Here is a 23,638-nt window from a genome sequence, read left to right as displayed (position 1 = left end):
AAAACATGGGTTGTAATCCCTAACCCCTCGTTTTGAAAGGATGCTGCATCCCTAAAGTTCTTGTCAGTCCCTCACTTATATTGCATTTAAGTGTTAAGTATGTTAGTGAATAGGATCACCACCACGTGAAGAGATTTCAGAGTAGCCTTTCTTGCAAAGGTAATGTGTGCTGTGAGATACATAAGGACCAGGTTTCGTGCTTTTCATCAGTCTGAGCAATGTCTTAATTTGTGAACACTTTTGTTAAATAAAGTGAGATTGCTCAAAGGGTAAGTGCAGTTCAGCATGGATAAGAGTTTCTGGAGGTGGCCCTTATGAGTCAGTCGAGGATTTCTGCCTGGCATTAACATCTGCAGATGCTGTAGGTGCATGGCACATAACATCAGAGAAACAACATGTACCTGCCTCATCGAAGTTTGTGGTGGCTGGAGCATTGCATTCTTTAAAACATGTCATCAGAAAGGCACTTTGTGTCATGACCTCTAACAGACTTGTTCGTGGTAAACACCAGTAAGAACTGGGAGCAATTCTGGTGCTGCTTTTTATAAAGGTATATGTGGTAGATGTTTGATTAACATTTAAGCCAATCAGCTATTTTTAGGTGTTGCTTAGAGATACTGTGGTTCATATGGGAAATCTTTCTTTGATAGCACAGAGGTAAGTTGTGATGACTGGCTAGCAAATCCAGATAGTGCTTCTGCAGCAGTTCTATCAGGGAATTCAGAAATCTCTGATGTCATTGGATGGGCGGAGTCACTGACCCAGAGCTGTGTCATGCTTCCTGCTGCCTAATAACCATAATTGTACAAGTCTTTGCATACCTTGATATTAAGTTTAGCCCAGTATTAGTGAATTATTTGATTCGTTATAGTTTTTACGCAGATAGTTGTACTATTGATTTGTATTTGTTGTTACACTACTGTGGTGAAATAAATTGTTTATCTCCAAAGCTGTTGGTCTGGTGTCTTTTACCAGATCCTGAACCTGTAACTGCGTTAAGCCCTTACAAGTGCTTACTTACAATGATTATGCAGCCACAGCTGAAAGAACTTTCCATCATACCAGAGTTATTTAGGCTTTGCCTTAGATGAAAATTATGTCTGATGGGAAGAGGAAATTAGTGGAGCAGCAAAGGGAGACATTATAAAGCTCTCTGAAACAGAGTTTCTGTCCCAATGAAAGTAATTATTTATAGTAGATAGTAATGGCTCAAGTGTTCAGCAATGACATTGCTCAGCTGAATAAGAGCTTGCTCTCCTTCTGAGGTTGGTGGGTGCCTTGTGAGCTACAAATAAATCAGCCCTTCCTCCACAGCCTGGAAGTTTGGTGCTTCCCAGAGAGGTTTGACACTTTGGCATATCCAGTCATTTTTGTGTAGCACATCTTGAGTGTTTCTCCTGAGCACTGAACCAGTATAAAATTGAAGGACATTGTGCTTTTAATAAAACTGAATAAAGTAGTGTACAATTGCTGTTTATTTCTATAAAACTGGCTAGAGACTGACAAGAACTATTGCAGCATTTAGACTACTAAAAAGTAGGAGTCTGAACTCCATTTTCAGCGTGGGCTATCAAATTGAATTCATTGTACTTAAGAGAGTAGAGATGGGCTTTTTCAAGTGGTTTGTATTTTGAAGACATGTTTTCTTCTGGGGTTGTTTTCTACTATTCCACCCACTTTAGGGCATTGACATAATCTTCCTCAGATGGGAAGGAACTGAGAAGATCCCTAAGAACAAGCTTTACCTTTTATTAAGAATAAGGAAAATTGAATAGGAGGTGTGGGAAGCACCAGTAGTAGAAAAAGCTGTTCCCTGATGCTGCATTCCATCTCATTGGAATTTCAGCAGTTACATTCAGGTTTTTAAAGATCTGGCATGAAAACAGCACTTTCACTTTATTGTTCAGTTTTATGGTGAATGGCTGTGTAGGGCACATACTGCCAAATAACTTAGCACAGGTAATTTTAATTGTTGTTTTTAGACAGGCTTTTGGTGGCAGAAAGAGGGGAAATAATGGCTGATCCTTATTTTCTTTTGTTTCAAGCATGTTAATGGTACACTCCACTCCCTTACGGTGTGTGCATTTCACTTTAAGCTTGCAAACATAACCTTGCATCCTGCATGGTCAAACACAGCCATACACTAATATTGTATTTGTGATACCTTTCTTTACTATAACTCTGCCTTCTCTTTTTTTCTGAAGGGTTAGCAAGCAGAATTAGGGAGAACGACTTGCTGGAAATGAGCTTTTCCCTTTTAGAGACTATCATTACTATTGACTACTAAACATAAACTGATATATACCTCTGTGTGTTAAATGCAGCAATTTTTCCCCTATAAGTAGTAGTGTAATTGCTTATAAGCAGAGCTGGTCTCCAGTTCTTCAGATTTTCCTACTGAGTGCTTTTCATTAGTTTCGCTTGAACTAATAGGTTTGTTTTTTTAAAAAAAGATGCTAAACAAAAAACAACTCAGAACCCTAGAGTACTGATAAAGAATGCTGAGGAGATGTTATTCCAGCTTAAATGTTTAAAAGTTTCCAGGAGAGAGCTCCTTTCCATAAAAGAATGTTTAGGTTTTCGGTTTTTTTTTTTCCCAGCAACTGAATGTTTTGGTGGCAGCAAAGAACCTGAAATTTTTGATGTTGAAGTGTTCTTTTTTTTTGTTTCAACTGAAAATGTCTTAATCTCCTTATTAGGAATGACTAAAGAGAAATAAACTCCTATGACAGGCGTGGGAAGGGAGGGTATGGCGGTGATCACTGGAGTTCCTTGGTACATTGAGAGAATTGGAGGTTATATCCAGTTACCAGATGGAGAAGCATCCATAGCAGAAGTAGCAAGTTTTGTCACTTTTTAAAAACAAAATGCACCTCACTATCCCAATAAGGCAAACTTGAGAGATCTGTGCCCTTAACTGCTTTTATTTCATAGCCTTTGAAGATGCTGACAGTGCTGTGGATGATCGAGACAGTGACTATCGCAGCGAGACAAGTAACAGCATTCCTCCTCCGTACCACACGACTGCGCAGCCTAATGCCTCTGTGCACCAGTTCACTGTGCCATCACGCCTCCAGCAGCAAGGGGTCTTGCGGGATTCCTGTGCTGACTCCCTACAAAGTTACGATCTGGATTATCGGGAGCATGTGGCCATGAGGTGCGTGCTGTCTTCTGGCTAGCTCTTCTTTTCCCATTGGTTTTCCATAGCAGGTGCCGTGATGGTAGGTGAAAGTGGCTCAAGGACTCCAACAGGCTTCTGGTAGGAAGGTGTTAGATGTTTTGTGAACACTAGGACTCTGCTGTGAAGCAGGGAAAATAGGAAAATAAGGCTGTGTGTTATACCAGATAAGGCAGTTCAGTGCATTAGCTTTTAAAAGATACACTCAGTTCTGAGGCTATTTGTTCTTAATTGTACTATCACCTTACTTTTTAAAGGCCAGACCACTGGGTGATTGATTGTTTGGTACCATTGCATGGATGTGCCTTGCAAACCAGTGAAGCATGGTCTAGCAGAGTTATCCTAATAGGAGTTTATTTCTTGGACCAGATTTATTTTCTGTTTCAGATTAGTTCCTGTTTTTCAATTAGCTCTGCCAAAATAACATAAAAAAGAGGAAAGTTTATAACCAGTTAGGATGTTTTTAGTTCCATGTAGCACTGTTGAATAGTGTGTTTTCTCTTTTAGTTTCCTTTGAGCTGTATGAAAGGTAGTTTACTTGCTCTAAATTAGCTTTTTGACTATAAATCAGTAGTTTCACCCCTGCTTTTATCTTTTTTTAAGTATTAAGCATGACAACATAAACTTGCCAGGATCAATGGCTGTGAATTAGAGCTGTTTGTGCTGGGAACTGTAGAAACTTCACAAAACCACTGTTCCAAATAAAGGATGAGTTAATTGTAAGGGGAGAGTAGAAGAACTTCAACAGTACTGATCAGCATGGTAAGAGTGTAGAACCGGCCATGCTGCTTCTGCCTTTGGTCTAGTAGTTAGAGGCAGTTGCTTAAGCTCTGTCACAGTCAGCGATGCAAGGTTTTATATGTATTGTAATGGATTTGTTCTACTGTCCCCTCCTTGGTAAGGATGTTCTTGTTTCCCGAAGCTTGAACCTGAATTCATTTGCCATTATGGGTTTATGACTGAGGCTAAATTTTACTCTTTTTGCCTTATGGTCTTTAATGGCTAAAGGTGAAGTTTAATAATAACATTTAATGTTGTTACTGTTATTGAGACTTAAAGCAGCAGAGGCAATGTGCCAACAAAATGCATTTGCTGCAGTGTGACATGTCATTCTTAGTGCTGTTTCCCTAGTTCATTAAATGTCTTATATAAGCAAGTTATTCCCCTTTCCGTGCTATTCTATACTGCTCATTTGCAGTGGTAAAATTGCTTAAGATCTTACAGAGAGTCTGGGAAGATGGGCTAAAGCCTTTTCTTTATGGAAAAGCAAAGCCAAACAATGTTATCTGGCCCTCAGACTGTGGAAGCCAGAGTTGGCTTGGTGTTTCTGCAGTTAGCCGACTTCTTGGAGTGGTGTTGACAGTACAAGGATACACAGCTCACCTCGCTTGGAGGCAGGGACTCTAAACTTTTAACTGTGTCTAATAGATAGATGTGTTCATAAGACCTTCCAAAGAAGCATGTCTGGTTTGAATTGTTAAAGAATGTAAAGATGGAATATGTATGTATTTTCTGATATCCTGAAGGTATTGATATGAAACAATTCGGCCTGATAAAGTTTACTTATAAGCTAAGAGCTCTGTAGTCTCCTGTGGTCTAAAATTACTGTCACACCAGAAAAGCAAGTCCTATATGGGGATTGCTTCCCTCTGAGCTTCCCTGTTTCCCTGTGCATTTTCCACATGCCCAGCAAGACTTCTTGCTACATATTCAATCTTAAAACTTAGAAAGTGCAAATAAGCTTTTCAAATAAGCTACATGGGTCCCCTTTCTTGCCAGAAATGTATTTCTTACAAGAACTGGCTAGGTAGATCTTAAATAAAGCTTAGTTGTAGCCGAGTATTGCAAAACCCGATTGTGTTTGACTTTTGTTCCTAGCAGCTCTCAGTGTTGTGGACCAGGCAGCCACCTGGTAAAACTGGTGTTCATGGCAGACTGCAGTGGTGATTGCTGAGGAAACAACAGACTGTAGGAGGCTGTCCTGGTCAGATCCAGAGGAACTAGACAGGGTTCTGCTAGAACCTGTCTTGAATTGGACAGAAAGTTGTCTATGCCAAAACACTTCAATTGAAAATGGCTGGGCTAACACCTGGGTTTTTTTCTAATAAAATTTGGATTTGGGAAAGTTTTGGTCCTCTTTATCAGCCATTACATGTGGATGTGTTCTTTTGATGGAAGGACCTGTATTTTATTTCCCCCTCTCCTAAGCATAGCAAGTATTATTCTTGTTTGTCCTTGGAATGTCTTTAGCTGTCAACAGCCAGTTTGACTTCTTGGATTTTTTTTGGATTTTGGATCTTTGGAAGCACACGCCTTCTTGGATTTTTTTTTTTTAAGCACTAACTTTTCTTTGCAGTGTTCATTTTGTGTAACCATGTATCCCCCATGTCTTCCTGCTCTTGCTCTATTTACTTCCAAGGCGATATGCTAGCATAGATTCCACTGTGAGTGGCCGAACTGACCTAGAGTCCACATCTGAGTCTAGTCAAATGACAAGCTGCCAGTGCTCACTAGAGAGCAGACGCTCTCTAGAGCTGTCCGATAGGTGGGTTAACCTCTTTTCAGTATCTGTGCCTATCTCCTTGCTGTTGCTGCTGTGAAGTGGTCTTGTGATACATTTCAGCTGACACTCGCTGTTTGCCTTGGCTATACTTCGGATCTGTGGTTGTTTAATGCTGGTCTGACATTGCCATCTTTTTCTCCTCTCAGGTGTTGGACTTCTTATCTTTGCTTTATTTCTAGTAAAATGAATGCTTTATAAAATAGCAGGGGAAACACAGGGAGCAGGAGCTCCATTAAAAAGAAAAGTAATTTCCTTTATGTCTAAATTAGTCAATTGTTGGTTCAGCATTTACAGATAATGGCTCTTCAGGTGTTCATGTAGCTCCCATTGCTTTCAGCTGAGATTTGGAAGGGCTTGATCCAGAAACTATAGTGGCCCTGGGAGTCCTTTAAATTTCGTTAGCTTTTTTAAAGAAAATTATTTCAATTACCAGCTTAAAATTGCAAGCAAAAAGCGTAGTAAGTGTTCTAAACTGTGTACGACAGAGTTCATTTAAAGTAATTACTATCTTTCCAGTTGGTGTAAGTTAGCTAATACTGGTGGGAATGAAGCTCTAAACCAGCAGCAGTGAAAATGCAACGACTTGTTTCTCTTTCAAGGCTATCCCATCAGCATTCCTTATTGGGGTGCCTCAGGCAAGGCTCAAGGTGAAGACTCCTTTTTGTATTAGCAGTATTCATACAATGCTCATGTGCCCTTTGCTCTTTCCCTTCTCTTGCCATGCTCATAGGGGGTCAGGGCACGCGTGCCCTTGTGCTCCATGATTCTCAGTGGTGAATGAAGGAAACAAAGCTGCAGTGCATCTTTTATTTTTTTTACACCCGATTTCTGCATGTTTATTTTTATGTAGGCTGGCAGGAAAACTTCCTGTGAAATTTAAAGATAAAGAGGAGAATTTCTTGCTACTAGCCTTTGCGTTGTTGAACAATTGAGATAACCCTTGCAATCAAGGGCTAGGAATTAATTCCAAAATCCCAAGGGTCATTTACTTGGGTTTCTAGGAAGTTTCAGATTGTTTGACAGCAAAACACTAGCTGCTTTAATCCATTGTCACAAGATAGACAAGTGTAGATTGCTGGATCTGTTTAGATGCATTATAAATGGGAAGTACAGATCCTGAAAAGCATATTAGGCTTACACTGGGCTACTAGCCATCACCAATGTGTTGTTTTGCTTTCTAATTCAGTAGCACTTCTGAGGATCTTCATTTTGTTCTCGTAGGAGCCCCCCTAGCATTAGTTGCAGTGAGAATCCTTCCAGCAGACAGGAGTGGTGGAATAGATGTAACTCCTCCTGTTGATGGTGTGCAGAGTTCGCATTTTGTTCCTGTCCCAAACTTTCCTAGAGTCCAGTGGCTCCTGAGACTGCATGCAGTCTCTGCTCTGTAGCCACTCTTTGGAGAATCAAAGTGCCTGTGTGCTTTATGAATACTGCTAAAACAAAATCTGCAGCCTGCTGTGACCGAAATGCATGCACAGCATAGTGGAATGGTGTGCGTGGGCACCATATCTGAAAGTAGTCCTGTTACTGTAGTAAGTGGCTTTTTTCAGCATGCCTAAAAAAGAAACAGCAGAGTTACTGGTACAGCCAAGGCTGTGTGCCCTCACTCGGTCACAAAAAGCTGTTTTCCTTCAAACAGGCATTTCTGAATTTTGTGTAACTATGGCTGGTGGACTATCATAACCCATGCTGCTTTTTTTGACTGTGTGGTTGAAATGTCATGGCAGTAGATTGGCAGGATTTCAGTCTTGTTATCTCTGGATGTTTCTGATTTTAATTTTCTTTTATTTATGCATGGTTTTTCATTACTGTTTTTTCTGTCCTTTCTAAAGTTTTTTTAAACTGTTATAACTGTTATTTTCCCCTTTCTTTTTTCTTTTTTCTTTTTTTTTTTTTTTTGCTGCCTCTCTTCCTTTCCCTTCTACCCCCTATATTTCTCATCTTAGACAAGGATCTCTAACTAGAAATGAAAGAGTCAGGATCATTCCATTTAACTCTGAAGATGGAGAAGAAGAACAGGAGAGTAATTATGAAGAGCTAGGAAAACTGCTAATAGAGGAATTCTTAGAAAAGAGTCATAAAAATAGACGTTGGCAGGAAACAAACAAAAAAAAGATGCATACTCTCTCAAAAAGAGAAAATTTCAATCACTGTGAAAGGTCAAGGTGCTGCCAAAATGTGTTAATGGAGTCAGGGTCTGTAGATGTCCCTAGGTATCCTCAGGAATATGATACGATAGACAGGAGAAGGAAAAAGAAGCTGCGATACAATTTTGAGGAGAGTGAACAAATAAGCCTGCAAACTAACGAAGGTCTGCAGTTCCCTGGGGAGAAAATGGTTTATTTCAATGGTGTGGCAACTAGATCTGAACCTGATGATGACTTCCCAGTATATGGTAGAACTGGAAAATACACTAGTAGCTCTGAAAGGAAGGGGCAGATATCTGCTTATCCCATCCTGCGCCCGTACAAAAATGGCTTAATGGTTAAAAGTGGCAAGTTGCTGAACAAGCAAGGGGTGAACCACAAGGGCTCGCTTCACCTCAGTAACAGTGAAGATGTGAAGCTCGTAGGGATGTCAGATAACACTTTTGTGCCTGTGGATGTCCTTGAGGAATTTGACAGCAGTGCTTCTGATGAGTTCCAGTACTCACCTGTTTCAGATGATGAAATGGCTACGCTTTCACAAACGTGGTGTGATTCTGACATCAGCCATTTGAGAGACTTCACTCTTAACTACCCTGAAAATCTGGACTCCCAATTAAAGACTGGCTGTGATAAAAACCACAAGACTAAAGGGAGCAAGCATGGCCATCCTGTGCAAGACTTAACACTGTCTCCTGTTGAAGAACCCAACGAGGAGTACATAGACACAATGGATGAACTTCAGTGTCTGGTAGAATCAGTTTCAGAATATTTGGCAGAAAAGGAGGAAGAAATCAGCAAATTTGGCACATTGCCAGAGACCAGAAAAAATGTGGAGAGTGTGCCACTGAAGCAGAACAGTGCTGATAATTTGGCAGAAGGCAAGAAGTCTGAACAGCCCAAACATCCTGCTACAGAGGAGAACACCAAGAGCAAATCTGAATCTCTCCCAGACTTGTCAGGTGTGAAGAATACAGTGAATTCCCTGTTCAGCTCTTTCACTGAAAAGGTGGGGTCAAGCACAAAGCAGCTCACAGCCTCTGTTGAAAAGCTTGTTTCTTCCACTCAGGAGAAGACAGAAACCAAAAACTCATCAGAAAGTGGAAGCTTGAATGTTTTTTCTAGTACATCCAAAAGTGAGAGTTCGTCTTCTGGAATGACAGCAGATAATAAAGCTGACACCAAGTTCTCCATTCATTCTCTGCTGCCGTCTCAGGTGTGTGGTGATAAAAAAGCCCAGAACATGAACTCCAACAAGCCAGAAACCACTGAAATGGAAAGTCATGCTTCCGTACCACGTCATCTACAGCAATCACAAGAAACTACTGCAGACAACCAGCAAAACGAACATTCGGTTGTGAATTCTGTTCTAGGCATGTTTAATCCTTTAAAGATCTTCTCCGAGAAGGAAGTGCCAAAACAGGGAGTCGTAAAAGAGGAGCACACCAAGGAGGACAGCCATGCTGTGAAAGTTGATGAGATAGACAAAAGTGAGAGACCATCTGGACGGACGGCAGCCAGGACCAGCAACAGCGTTCTGGAGGTACAGACAAGTGAGACTAGAAGTGAGCCAGAGGTAAATACAAATAGCACTTCTGTGTCTTCAATCTTTGGCAGGCTCACAAGCTCAGTCAGTTCCTTCAGTCTGAAAGCCAATTTTGATGGTCTCTTGGCTCCCAAGCAGCAGGATGTACCACAGAAGCAGTCAGTCACAAATCAGCCAAATGCCACTGTGAAAGAAACTGCGCCTTCTGTCAGGGATCATCACCCTCCTGTAAATTGGTCAGGGGATCAGCCTCCTGCAAATCACTCAGGGGCTCCGCATGCTACAGGTCATGGCCTGGGAATCAAGCAAAACAGAGGTGATCTGGAACCTAATTCACAGCCTCAAGATCAGGGTACAGCATCCGAAAGCTTTTTCAGTCCACTCAAAAAGTCTTTCAGTCAATTGTTGCTTCCTTCTGCTGAACAAGGGCAGAAAGAAAGTACATCCAAGCATTCTAAAGGCCATAAGTCTGAGGAGGATATAAGACAAAATAGTTCATCGAATGAAGAACACTTATTTCCTTTCAGTGGAAGATCCTTTCCTTTTTTTAGTGGATTGGGTTTTTCAGAAAAGCAGGAACAAGGGAATGAGAAAGGAGGCTTTCTTCCATCATTATTTAAATTTTCTTCTGCAGAAAATCTAGCACCCTCACAGGATCAAAAGAGTCATCAGAGTTCTAGTAGCATTTCTTTGGTTGAAGACAGAAAGAGCGATTCAGAAAATGCCAACTCACTAAAATCTAGCTCTGTTCCAGATTTGTCAGACCGTAAGGAGGAACTTGTACCAACAAAAAACATGAATAAAGAAAACTTACCTAATGCCCAAGTAAATAGGGAAATAGGCCAGGAGAGTGCCTCTGCTAACTTTAAGGCTGCAGGAGAGCAGCAGAGAACTAAAAGCACACAGGAAGAACCTAGAAATGTAAAAGGAGGACTGATGAAAGAAGGACTAAATGCACCAAACTTAAAAGACAGCACATCTGAGTCCATCTCTTCTGCCAGAGGGTCAGAAGCTGTGAGTGCAGATGAAATGCAGAAGAAGCACACACCAGGTTTTCTCTCTGGGTTTCTTCGCATTTCTTCCAGTGAAAACACAGCCAGTAATCCAGACTTGTCTGCTAAAAATGAGAGCGATAGCCAGAAAAATGCTTCTCCTGGATTATTTTCTGGCTTATTTAAATTTGCTTCAAGTGAAAACTTGTCTGAATGTAAGCAAGAGAAGGTGAAAACAAGCTCTCTGGGCTTCATGAAACTTTTTGATAAAGGTGAGGATTCTAGCTCGGAAACAAAACCCAGCAACTCAGGAATGGCTTCTGACACTCAAAGCAGCACTGGAGAAAAGCAGGAAGCTTCCAGCTTCTTAAAAAATCTCCTGCCCAAATCAAAGGAGAAACTGGATAATGCAAAACCAGCAGAGTCTTCCAAAACTACTGACCGTCTGTCTAGTGCCAGAGTAAATAAACCTACAGAACCCAGTGTTCCCCACTGCAGGCAGCCTGTACTTCCCAAAGCTCTAAGTTTTCAAGACAAGGTACAGGACTTATCTGGAAAGCCTGTAAATAGTAGGCATATCCCTTGTCAGGATGCTGAATCTAGAGTTTTTACAACTCATTCCAACAAAGGATCAAATGAATTTCTCAATTTGACAAACAAACGATATAACTGTACGGAGCAGTACTCAGCTTATCAGGAAACAAGAAGCCATTCTAGCTTTGAATGGGAATATGAAGTGGGGGAACTGGCTGACACTCATGAAATATCAGTACCAGTTTACTACGTATTAAATCAGAACTCTGTTCTGCCCCCTCAGTTCTTGGACTGGCCTGAAAGTGATACGGTAGTGAATCTCTGTAAGAAGGATGGAAATGCAAACGTGATGGATTGGCAGACTAATGCAAATTTTGATGGACAGAGTTTGGATTTAAGTGTGATGTCTTATGAGTCATTTGACCAGTTAATGTTTCAAGATGTTTGTTCAGAAGAAAATGATGCATGGACTGCTAGTTCTCTCAATGAAAGTTATGGTAACTTTCCACCATTTGAAAGAGATGGCAGCTACTTATTTGAAGAGTTGCCCATGGATTTAAGCTACTCCTCTGGCTGCAATGGAACTATGTGGACCCTAATTGACCAGGAGACTTTAAGCATGGATGAGAGCTTTATGTACTCATCCTACAGCCAAGAGTATCAGGAGTGGCTAATGATGCTTGAGCAGGGTATATGGTGGCCATCAGAGGATGGTGATTGTGGATACTACATGTACAGTGATAACCAGTATGTGTATTCGCTGCTCACTGATCCCACTGGACAATATGTCTATGTGTGCGCTCCTGAAACATATTCTTACCCTGACTGCTGGGATTATAATTTTCACATGGAGTCCATACCAAGAGCTGTGCTAGAAGACAACACAATTGCTGTTTGTGGTTTTAAAGTCCCTCTTGGCAGTGAAGATGAACTGTTTTGGATTGCTGAAGAAGAGTATTTAGATGATTATACAATCAACAAACCCCTGGATTTGTCAGTAGCTTTGCAAAGGAGCGATCAGCTAATGAACATGAATTTAGAGACTTTTTCACAAATGTTTGAAGAATCTATTTATTATCAAAGAGAGCAGCCGCTAGACTTCTCAGGTTATAAACTCCAAAAACTCAAAGTAGACTTTAGACCTGAGAAGGAACCCCTGAATTATTCAGAGGAGGCTCCGCAAACCCTTGATCTCAGAACACATTCCAGAATGGCTTTCAGTATATCACGGAGTAAGGAAGAGCACACCAAGGAATTGGATAAAGGTGTCCCTGTGACAACTACTGGGAGTGGGTCATCAGGATTCTTTGGTTTCCATCTATTTCAATCTGCTCCTAAAGCTGAAGAAACTGTGGCACCTGCAGAAAGAGTAACAGAAGCAAAAAAAGCTGAGGAAGATAAGAAAACACCAGTGAACAAAGTTAGTTCTTTATTTTCTGCTTTGGGTGGACTGATTGGAAAGTCTTCAGGTCCTGCCCATGAGACATCAGAAGACACACAGTCAAAGTCATCTGAAAATAAAACTGATGTTTCACCATCGCTTGCAGCAGACAGAAGATTAGATGAGGAACAAGCAGGGCAAAAGTTTCCCGTTACATCAGAACCAAGAAGAAATACTTCATTAGACCTTAATTTGGAGGCTTCTAGAAAGGAAAAGCTGGAATTAAATCATAACGAAAACATCCATGTTAAAAAAACAGGATTAACAAAATCTCCTTCTCAATTGAGCCAAACTGCTCCAGATGGCAAGCCCATACGAGAAGAGAGACCTGTTAAAGCAATACCGGCTTCCAAGCGTCTCCAAGGGCATGCAGGTGTTAATGAACCTAGCCAGTCACAGCCAAATCAGAGCCACCCAGCCACTGAATCTGAAGAGACATTATTTAAAAGCGCTTTGAAATTGTTCAGTCTTGGAGAAGATAATCCCGCAAGCTCAACTGCCAACAAACCCCAAGCTTCTGGATTTTTCGATTTCTTTAAAACCCAGGTAAGCAAAGCACCACAACCTCCACAGAACGTGGAAAGAAGTCCAAGTGATAAACCAGAAAAGGTGATACAGCCAGAACAGAAGGAAACCTCCAGCATCTCATCATTATTTGGATCCCTTGGAGATCTCTTCAAAGCGGAAGCTGTGTCTTCTCAACCAACCTCAAGCACTGCGACTCTGCCAAAAACCAACAGCAGAACTGTGGCTGAGTCGAGACAACAAACTGAGAAGTCAGGGGGTCTTCAGAGTGCCAGTATGCCATGTCTGTCCTCCACCCCTAAGAAAGGGATGAGAACAGAAGACATGAACAGGCAGATCTCTCCTAGCTCTGCGGTGCAAATGGGACAGCAGAGCAGAAAAGCTGAGGAGGAGTCTCCTGAGAGTGAAAAAGTGCCTCCTGGAAATGCTTCACAGAAGCCAATGAGTGCAGGTCCCAAAGTAAGCCCAGTGAGTCAGTCAGCTGGGCAGCAAAGCAGCATACCAAAGCAACAAGGAGGAAGTCATTTAGGAGGCACAGTTAACCAGGCAAAATCAAAGCCAAATCAGACACCTAAAGAGTCAGGTTTCAGTTTGCCATTCAGCTTCTCTGATATCACTGCTGCGAAATCACAGCCAGCCCAGCCAGCCAGTAAGAGCATATTCTCCTTCTTCACTGGATCAGACGAACCAAAGCCTCCAGCACCTGCTGCTGCTCCGGCTAGTGGGAAGCCACAAGAAACAGAGGGGCTGTTTCGTCTGCCCTCTTTCTTCTCCAGCAATCAGACTGCTGAGAAGAGTACACCTCAAAGAAGTACTAGCTTTAGCTTCTTCAATTTGACATCCTTTTTGGATGAAAAGCCACAACCTACTCCAGGACAGGAGAATAATACAAAGCCAGTTAAACCAGTGAACTCCAAGTCACATATGACACAAAGTATTTCCATTGACTCGGGTGTCAAAATTAGCAGTTCTGCCAGACAGCAAGATGCAGATGTTAGGAAAGAAGTTGATGATATTATCGCAGCAGTGACTGGCAAGCAAATGTTTAATAACCTCACAGTCCCAGAAAATAAATCAGAAATGCTGGCAGTGGAAAATGTAGAAAGTGTTGTTGAGGTGGCTGAAGAGAGCAACTTAGAGAAGCTTCCACAAATGGATGATGCTGCAGTAACCAGTTCAGCTGCTTCTGGTCCTTGCCTTCAGACTCCCAATGTGCAGGAGGACTCTCTGGGCTCACAGGCTATTTCTGTAGGGGCGGAAGATGATGCTCTGGGTAGCACAGAGAAAACGGACAGCATTGTGTTTCCTATTGATAAAGAAGAGCCTTATCCTTCAAAAGAACAAGCATCTGAAGAGCAAGATACTAGCATGGCCTTAGGTGATAAAATGGATTCCCAGACTCTAAATGACTTAAATATTATTAGTGACATAAAAAAAGAAGTAATCTCTGAAGAAGTACATGTACAACCTGAGTTGCCAGAACATAACTTACCCAAAGAAACTCTTGGTGACAGGTTACAACAGCCACAAGATCATTCCTCTCCTAAAATGCCAGGGACGTCTAATTTGCAAAGCAAACCTAAGGAATCCGAAAGTGATAAATCAGTTCTGGATTCTTCAGTTGAGATGTTTTCAAGTTTCATGACAAAAATGAAACCGCCTAAGACATTATCTGGTTTCTTTTCCCAACCTCAAGCTACTGCACCTCCTCCTGCACAGAAGAAAAGCTCCTCTTTCTTTGGTTTCTCATCCCTCCCAAGTGGTCCAGCACCCACTTTGACTAATGATCTCTTTGGCATCTTCAGAGGTCCAAAAGAATCTCCCAAAGAGACGCCTCCAAAATCCACCCCTAAACCTCAAAGCAGCAGTGTGAAAGATGTCACTGGACCTGTTCCAGCAAAAAACTCTAGGGAGACAGAAAATACAGCTGCATCCAGAGAGTCTAAAAGAGATGTCACAAGCTCTCTGAAGGAGGATGTATTGCCTGTTTCAGCAGAAGAGAACCTCACAGAAGAGTCTCCTATGAAAACAGAAGGTGAGGAAAACAAGAACTCAGAAACCTGTGGAGAGGAACCTTTGAGCATCATTCCAGCAACATCAGTGACTACTGAAAATCAAGCCTTCAAGGTTCTGCACTCAGATAATGATGCACAACCCTCTGAGGTGGTGGATAACAAGCCATTCCTGTCTGATCTCAGTAATGCAGTTGATGCAGTGCAGGCTGAGGCCACTGACCAGGCTGGCGTAAATACCTGTGAACTAGATGTGGGGTCTTCGCAGGTAGCAGAGGAACAAGCTACTTCTACAGACAAGGCAGCCACTGACATTCTTCAGACTGGCTCGTCTGATGGGCTTGAACTGGAAATGGAAGCTCCAGCTACAGAGGAAGACACAAAACTTTCTGAGTTGGACAAGAGTGCTACATTTGAATCAGAGCCTGCTGTTCCAGGGGATCAGGCCGATGCTGGAACTAATCAGCAGCACGTGATCAGTAGTAGTGGTAAAGAACCCCCAGCTCCAGCTGGTGAGCCCAGTGTTTGTCTGCTCCAGCTGAATGAAGAGAAGGCAAGTGAGGCAGAACAGCAAACTGCTGAACCAGAGAAACGCCCAGCAGTTGATGAGGTGCCTGCAGAAGGGGTTGCTTCCAAATGTGACTTGAAGAAACAGGGTAAACCTAATAACATTCCTCCAGATGCAAACAGTAGTAAACCAGTCTTTGAAATACCAAACATGCCCAGTTTGCCAAAATTCAGCTTTATGTCATCTGCTGATAGTGGAAAGCCATTTGGGTCATTCTTCTCTCAGCAGCCACCTTCTGCTAATAAGCCAGGGGCAGATCAGGGCCTCATGTCCAGCTTTAAGAAACTTTCTTCGACTCTGTTTGAAGGAGGTAGTGAAGAAAAGGTGAGTAAGCCAGAGGGTGTCCAAGGAGCAGTATTTGGGAAAAAGCTCGATTTCTCCTTTCCCTGGCAAAAAGACAACAAGGAGCCCTCTGCCAAAAGGGAGCCACATGTACCACCACAACAGGCTTTGTCAAAACCAGATGACAAGGTGTTAGGAACAGTCAGTTCAGATGAAAACTCAAAATCTGCAGTCTCGGATCAACTGACTGATGCGAATATAGACGTAAACTTGTCTTCAAAGAAGCCTGACGCTGTAGACAATGAACTTTCTGAAGAACCATCTGGTTCAGGCACTATTGATGATGCATCGAACAAGGAGCTGGGAGAGAAGTTGGATAAAGAGTCAGAAAACCAGCAGAACGTGATTTCAGGTGAACTGCAGAAGGAAGATCAAGCAGAAGGGCACGAGCCAGACAAGCCTGAACTGAAAGAGAAATCATCTGAGTTTGATTCTGCTCCTAATGGAGCAGTGCTTCATCCTAGCACACAGGCTGCAGATCTGAATAGCATGGAACCACTGAATGAGAAAAGGCTAGTTACAAATGAGGCATAATAAATGGTTTCAAGGTTTTGACCATTTATAATGCAATACTGCAGCAGTAGATACTGGCCTTGGTGTCTGATGTTTGTAGCTCAGTCTCATCCCCTATTTGTTGTCAGGTGTTTGTAGTATTACTGGTAGCTGTCACAGAGGATGTGGCAAACTACAGTCACTAGTTATGTACTATTTTCTCACCTTTCCCTCCTCTTTTCTGTAAGTGTAGTAGCATTTCCCATATTCTTACTCTATGTTGCACTGAAATGAAATGCTTTTAGTGCTGATTTCATTAGCCTTTCAGAAATTATATTCCTTTGTGTGTTAATTATGCTGCATACAGTTGACATTGCTTTCTTGTTTAGTGATAATTGTGCTGTGTTTGCTAAGAAAAAATTGACAGTAGGTAAAATGTATTGGAAAGTATGAGAACTTTTTTTCAAAAAAAGGGTTTTTAATTTTAGATGGAAATTTAACCTACTGCTTATATATTATAGAACTAATTCCACATCGTTGAAGATTTTAAAACATGGTCAGGTATATCAGTGAAGGTATTCTAGTGCTTGCTCTTCATAAAATCTCTGCAAAGGTTATTTCATGCAGTTAGGAAAGCTTTTAAAGGAAAGTATCAATATTTCCTGGTCTGTGTTCAGTCCTGTGCATGTTTAAAGTTATGGTTGCCCTCAAAAAATAAAACCAGAGTCTCACTAAACTTATATCTCTGCATGATGTAAGTCAAACTTGTGCCTCTGTTCATGCTGTTGCAACATTGCACCACCAAAACTTCTTATCTGGCTTCAAATTCTCCTAAATGTGCAAGTGAGAGGAAACAACTTAATTCTACTTAATTCTAGGCCATAGTTTTCCTGACTGCATGAGAGATTTCTGTCCACCTTATTCTGTGTGAAGATTCTAGGAATTCAGTTCTGGAAGTGGTGTCTTCAATCACAGAGACCATGCCCCTGTGGCATTGAAGTTTTATATAAATTAAAATCTTGAAAAAGCTCTGTTGTACTGAGATGTGTGGCTTCCCTTTGAACAACTGCTCTACTTTTAAGTTGATAATCTTGACTGCAATGTATTTTGTCATAAACATATAATATATATATAAATAAAATTAACTTTAACTGTACTTCTTAAAAATAGTGGGCTTAAATGGTCACGGTAAAAGACCTTAGCTGCAGTGAAACTACAGAAGACAGAAGCACTTCCACTCTGAATCACATTGTTTCTAGTATTATTCCTGTCCGGTTACTAGAATATCTTCACTGGCTGTTTCTAGCTGATGTAAGATGAAGGAGTTGTCAGTTGGTGCAAGAAAAAACATTGGCATATATGTTCTGTATACTGTTAGAACACTGGTGTACATGGATGGGCTCTGTGTGAAGTACTTCTACTGCCTACCAAAATTTTGAAGTTCAGAGTTTAGATGTACATTGGGGAGCATAATATTTAAATATGACTTCAAAACATGTCTTTTCAGTAATATTTAGTGTCTCGCTCAGTTTGTTAGATATGCAGATTGCTTTGTGTTTCTCTAAGCCACTGCTTTTTCTGATAGTCTTTCTTATTCTCTCATAGTCCTGCTGGCAGTAGTAGATATGGCTCCTCTTGTAATGTCAGCCAGGGAAGCTCTCACCTAAGTGAGCTGGACCATTCCCATGAAAGTGCTCATGGCTCTGAGCAAGAAGATGATCACCAGGAAAGAATGTCGAATCATTCCTACCACAGTTCAGGCAGCTACCAGAAGGATATACAAGCATCACTCAGGGAGCAAGAGGAGCCTCACAGCAAAGGAGAGGAGGAGAGGGTCTGCGAGACAGAGGAGAAACACGCAGACCATTCTGCAGTTAATTTACCTCTGGAACTTGAGGAGCCCAAAGATGTTGATGCAGGAGCCCAAGTGAGGTAGGTGAAACTATTACTGAGTTATTGTCAACTCATTCAAAGTGGATTCCTCTCTTTGCTGTTTTCCCAACCTCAAGCTACTGCACCTAACTTGATATTGCTGATCTGTGAAACATCTATATGTGCGGGTCTGGTTATTTATGAGACATTGTCTAAGCTTAAACTATCTTTGCTCTGTATGCATGTAGAGGGGAAAGACTGCTAGTGCCTTGAAGCTCCTTTGATGTCCATTGTGCCAGCAATGTGCACTCCCAGCCCAGATGGCCAATAGTATCCTGGGCTTCATCAAAAGAAGCGTGGCCAGCAGGGCGAGGGAGGGCATTCTGCCCCTCTATTCCTCTCTTGTGAGACCTCATCTGGAGTACTGTGTCCAGTTCTGGAATCCCCGACGTAAGAAAGATATGGAACTGTAGGAACAGATCCAGAGGAGGCTACAAGAATGGTCAGAGGGCTGGAACACCTTCCCATATAAGGACAGGCTGAGAGAGTTGGAGTTGTTCAGCCTGATGAAGAGAAGGCTCCGAGGAGACCTTATAGTGACCTTCCAGTACCTGCAAGGAGCTATAAGAAAGCTGGGAAGGGACTGTTCACTAAGGCTTGTAGTGATGGGACGAGGGAGAATGGGTATAAACTGGAGAGGGGCACATTTAGACTAGACATGAGGAAGAATTTCTTCACAATGAGGTTGGTGAGGCGCTGGCCCAGGTTGCCCAGGGAAGCTGTGGCTGCCCCATCCCTGAAAGTGTTCAAGGCCAGGTTGGGTGGCATCTTGGGCAGACTGATCTAGTGGGATGTCCCTGCCTATGGTAGGGGGTTTGAACTAGATGATCTTTAAGGTACCTCCCAACCCAAACTATTCTATGATTCTATGATTCTCTATTTCCCATTTCTGTTTTGATGAATGTAGTCTGACCCAAAGATAGCTGCTTCCATTGCTCTTGTGTGATCAAGCTAACATGTGAGCAGCCAAGAACTACATGTAGTCACAGTTAGAGCTTCACTAGTTCCTCTCTCGTGTAGTTGGCTACTGCAATTATAGTTAGTGTTTATGCAGTTGTAGGTTGTAGAGTTACAATTTGAATAGACATGTTGCTCTGACTCACTGCAGCAGCTTTTCTTGTCCTTGTGGTTGGGCTTTCCAAGCTGTCAGCAGCATTGAAAACAGTCTTCAAACGTATATCAGCTAAGTTTGGGGGAGTAATGCGCTGGGGGTTTGTTCAAATATCACAGGAATTTAAAATTGCTCTGCTTTGGGAGTTGCTTTTTTCCCTGGAGGTAATCAAGGCATTGCAGCCCCTAGCGTGGATGTAGTTATGCGGGGTTGTTTTTATCTGGTTCAGTTAGATCCATGGAAAGTTGTCTGCCTGTCTGTTCCCTTTGGCGGGTACAGCTCGTGTCACTGTGCTTATATGAGAGAATTAGCGACAGCAGTTCATGTGTAGGCAACCCTTACACTAAAGATGAAAAAAGGGAAACCAGACTAGAAAAAAAGTGTTAAACTGTTTTTAAACTCTGACTCACTTCCCTCTTCTCCTTACAGAGCAGCAGGAGTCTTGTCCCAGAATGGCTGGCCTATATTTGTTTACAGGGAAGGTTATTCACATAGTCTATTTCAGGCTAATTTAGGCATCTGACTTGGATACTCCTCCATCACTGGCTCCCTTTCTCTCCAGTCTCTGGCAATGCTTTCCTGTCTCCAAGGAGTATGCATGGAACTGAGCTCAGAACATTGATCCTTAGAGTTGCACCTGAGCTAGATCTCTGGCATTGATGCATGTTGCTCTCAGCTATGATTTTTTATACTGTCAGCAGTTGCAGACTGGAAAGGGTGTTTGTTTTGGCAATTTACACCTCAGCAACACACAAAAGCAGGGATGTAACCAAAGGCCCAATGTATCATGAGGCTAGGGAGTGTAAAATGTGCAGTGAAGATCTGAGATGAAGCATGTATCCTCTTGAAAAGCTGTAGAAAAGGAGGGAGAAAGGTGCAATGAATGGGAAAAAAGCACAACTGAGCCCTGTTGCCTGTGTTTCTGTCGAAGACGAACTGTGATTTTTTAGCAGTAGGAGTGAGTAGGAAGAGGCAGTGATTCGAATGGACCTGCATCAAGCATAGGGATGGAAAATCTTCCATGTTCCTCTGTATGTATGCAGTTACGGTACCAATGTGTTGAACTGGCTTGATAAGGTGTCTTGGACTGCTTTCCTGATGTTCTGACTAACATCATCTTACTCCTGGGGCTGGATTGTAGCCTAGCTTGTATCTTTTGGCTCTTCAGTTTCCAAGCTGGTTCTTGTGTGTAACAAGACCTCTGCTTTAGCCTCCCGCTTCCCAGAGCATGTGCAGGGCTGTGTTGACTGGAGCCTGTTGGTTACTTCAGCTTCCAGAGCTAAAGCAGTGATTGCACTGTGTAACACCGAATCATTGATGCTACAAATGAGTGTTATTCATACAGTGATTTTCTGTTTCTTGCCTTTAAGCTACCATGGTGACATCGAACCACCACCATTTCCTCCAGCAAGAGCCCATTGGATTAGAGCTATTAGCAAAGTCCGACTGCGGCTTCAAGAGGTAGGATGGAATATTGCTTCGCTCCTTCTCTGTGCTGCCTGGATTTTAGATCTGTGCCTCATGGTCATTTATTCTTCCTTGTAAGACATCTCCTATATTGTTGGTGTTTTGCAGACAACAGTTTAATCAAATGTATTGTATAGGATTGCAGCATATTGTGATGGTCTTAGAGCTATCTAATTCTGCCAAACATTTTGAACATCATTGTGTGGTACTGGAGAGGAATATCACAAAAAGTTGCAGAGGCAGAGAAATTAGCTCTGAATTTGTAAATAGTAATAATAATATCTGAGACCAAATGGTTTGTGTTAAACTATTTGAAATGAAGACTTTTTCTCAAGGCAGTTTAAGGATAGCTTGTTAGCTTTAGTAGGAGTTATCTGTATTATTTGTCGTGTGAAAATGTTCCTTGGGAAACTTTACATCAAATATTTTTATATACACTAATTGAAAGTGGGTGTATAATAAGTCTTGGTATTTCCATCTCCTGAGAGTAAGATTTAAAAATAAATAATCTTGATTTGGGAAGTCAAAAGGAAAAGGTTGTGACATTTTCTTCAGCAGTATAAACACGCTTGTTTTAGAAAACAGCGATTAAGGCCTGAAAAGTTGGGTTTTTTTTAAAAAAAAGTCTCCTGCTTTCATCCATCTGTATGCCCACAGAAAGATAACATATGGTGTTCATATTCTATAGATGATAAACTATTGCCTACTACCCAAAGTGCAGAGTTAATATATTTAATTTAGAAATACTACTTTAGACTATAGCTCTCTTGTTTTGTTTTTATAAGAAATTATTTTACAGTGTGTATCAGTACCAGAATTTTCTTTTTCTTCTGGATTTGTTGCAAATTTTTAGGAAAACAAGGTTTGTTGTTTTTTTTGGCATCTGGGGAGGCATCTCAAATGTCATAGCACAAATTGTTTTTCCTTAGCTTATCTAGATTGTAAATTCTTTCCTGTCTAACAAGTTACTGTGCTACTTCACTTCTGAGCAGAAGGGATTTAGGTCAGAACTGTCAGTATGAGGTGGAAAGAGACGTGTAAGAACACCGTTAGTATCTAAGAAGAAAAGAAACTTCTGTTGTGATTTTATAGAGCATGCAAGTAAAGCCGTTCTGTGCCTTATGGAAAACAAGTGCACAAACATACTAGAACATATAAGAAATTCAATAGTGCTTTTCCATGGATCAATCTGTCTCTCTGTTTTTTTGTTTTTTTTTGGTTTTTTTTCTCTGAGAGAACAGAATGTCCATTAGGTGGTTCAGCATCAATCTTTGTGTTTCTGCTAAATTGGAAGGAAGACTTGCTTTGAGATGACCGTTACAGAAGCACTGGTTTAGTTATGGTAGGAAAAAGTAATGATTTGCTTTGCCTTGATTACTCCTAACAACTATTGATCCAAAATTCTCTTAAGACAAAAAAGGTAAGAGTTAGAGCTTTCCAGCAGCCTGCTCCAGGGCTTAGCTGTCTTTACTGTCCAAAGGTGTTTCCCACCCTCTGCTCTGGATCTCTCTTGTGCTGTATAAATCTATTTCTCATGCTCAGGAAAAGGAATAAGGAAACAGAATTGTTTCTCTTCATCTTTGGAATAGTGAAGGGCTGCTGCAAAGAGAGGACAAAGCCTCACTTGTTCACTTAATGACCCTTTTCCTTTAGCCTTTTCTTGTGAGCTTTTGTTTTATGCTCTCTGTTATCAGTCTGTAATTTTTTTTTTTTCTTCCCCTTTCTTTGTTTTTCCTGAAGTGCTTCATCCAAAGCTGACTGTAGAAACCCAGCTGAGAGCCTGCTCATGTGCACTACAGAGCAATGGAGACTTTGTTCTCCAGCCTGTTGATCCTGATATCCCAAGATACCAGGTATCCTGCTGTGATGGTGCCTTTCAGTCACAGGCTAACACTGATGTGTAGTTAGCCTCTTATCCTTTCCAGAGCTGAGGTTCCTTCTGAAGAAGTGCTTTGTCAGTTGTTCCCCAGCCTATATTTGTGTTGGATTACAGCTGAATATGGCTTTGCACTTGTTCTCACAGAATTGTTTTTTTTCACTCTTTAAGCACATTTCTGTCTGCCTCTTCCTAATCTGTTATGCCTACAAATCTTTCAAGTTGTATGTGAAAAAGTTGTGTAGTACCCAAGCTGCCAGGCTGTGTGCTACCAGAGCTGCCTGAGGGACCCTGCTTAATGCATTCTTTGAGGTTGGCTACTCTGAGTATATTTTTTCCAGTGTGGTTGCATTAATTTTAGGAGTTTCATCCAGACCTCAGGATATAAAACTTCTACTGTTCTTCTTCCACCCTTAAGACTAATTTCTGTTGAAATTCTAAATGCATTTGACACAGTTCTACTCTTGATGAAACCGTGCTCGCTGTTATTTCTCCCCGTTTTATGTTCTAGAAGATTTGCAAATAATTTGATTATTTGTTCCAGTCTTCAGTTCCCAGGAGCGGGGGGAAAAAGTCAAGTTAGTGCTTTCATAATTATCCAAGTCCTCTTCTTCCTATTTTTTAAGCATAAATGCTTGCTTTGCCCTTTTAAAATCTTCAAGTGTGCTGCCTGTTTTTCAAGATCGTAGTGCTTTGTGATTGTCAGTGTTGCAACCTGGTACCTGAGGATGAAGCTTTATCAGGACTACCTGTCTTGGAAATAACTACCTTATCTGTTTGCTTTCAAATTTGTTTTCCTTTACTGCACCCTGTTATAACTGGCTAAACTTCTATTCTCCCCTTTTTAAAAAAAATAGTCCTAATTCTGTCATCTGCCTAAGTGTGGTTGTCCCTGTCAGTGAAGACCAGAAGCAA

At 41.5% G+C, this 23,638-nt stretch overlaps 1 protein-coding gene across 5 annotated transcripts in view; it reads left to right on the top strand.

Moving 5' to 3' along the window:
- The window catches only part of UNC13B (unc-13 homolog B), a 222,798-nt gene that overhangs the window by 64,749 nt on the left and 134,411 nt on the right, over positions 1 to 23,638 (top strand). For all 5 annotated transcript variants that reach the window (XM_054053735.1, XM_054053736.1, XM_054053738.1 and 2 more), the window contains 3 exons: positions 2,935 to 3,157; positions 17,943 to 18,269; positions 20,751 to 20,841. In XM_054053735.1, the coding sequence (XP_053909710.1) occupies positions 2,935 to 3,157; positions 17,943 to 18,269; positions 20,751 to 20,841 (641 nt within the window). The remainder of the gene's footprint in view (positions 1 to 2,934; positions 3,158 to 17,942; positions 18,270 to 20,750; positions 20,842 to 23,638) is intronic.

The sequence above is a fragment of the Cuculus canorus genome, chromosome Z, assembly GCF_017976375.1.
Source record: "Cuculus canorus isolate bCucCan1 chromosome Z, bCucCan1.pri, whole genome shotgun sequence".
In the NCBI taxonomy this organism is placed as follows: domain Eukaryota; kingdom Metazoa; phylum Chordata; class Aves; order Cuculiformes; family Cuculidae; genus Cuculus; species Cuculus canorus.
This window is presented reverse-complemented; position numbering and strand designations above follow the sequence as displayed.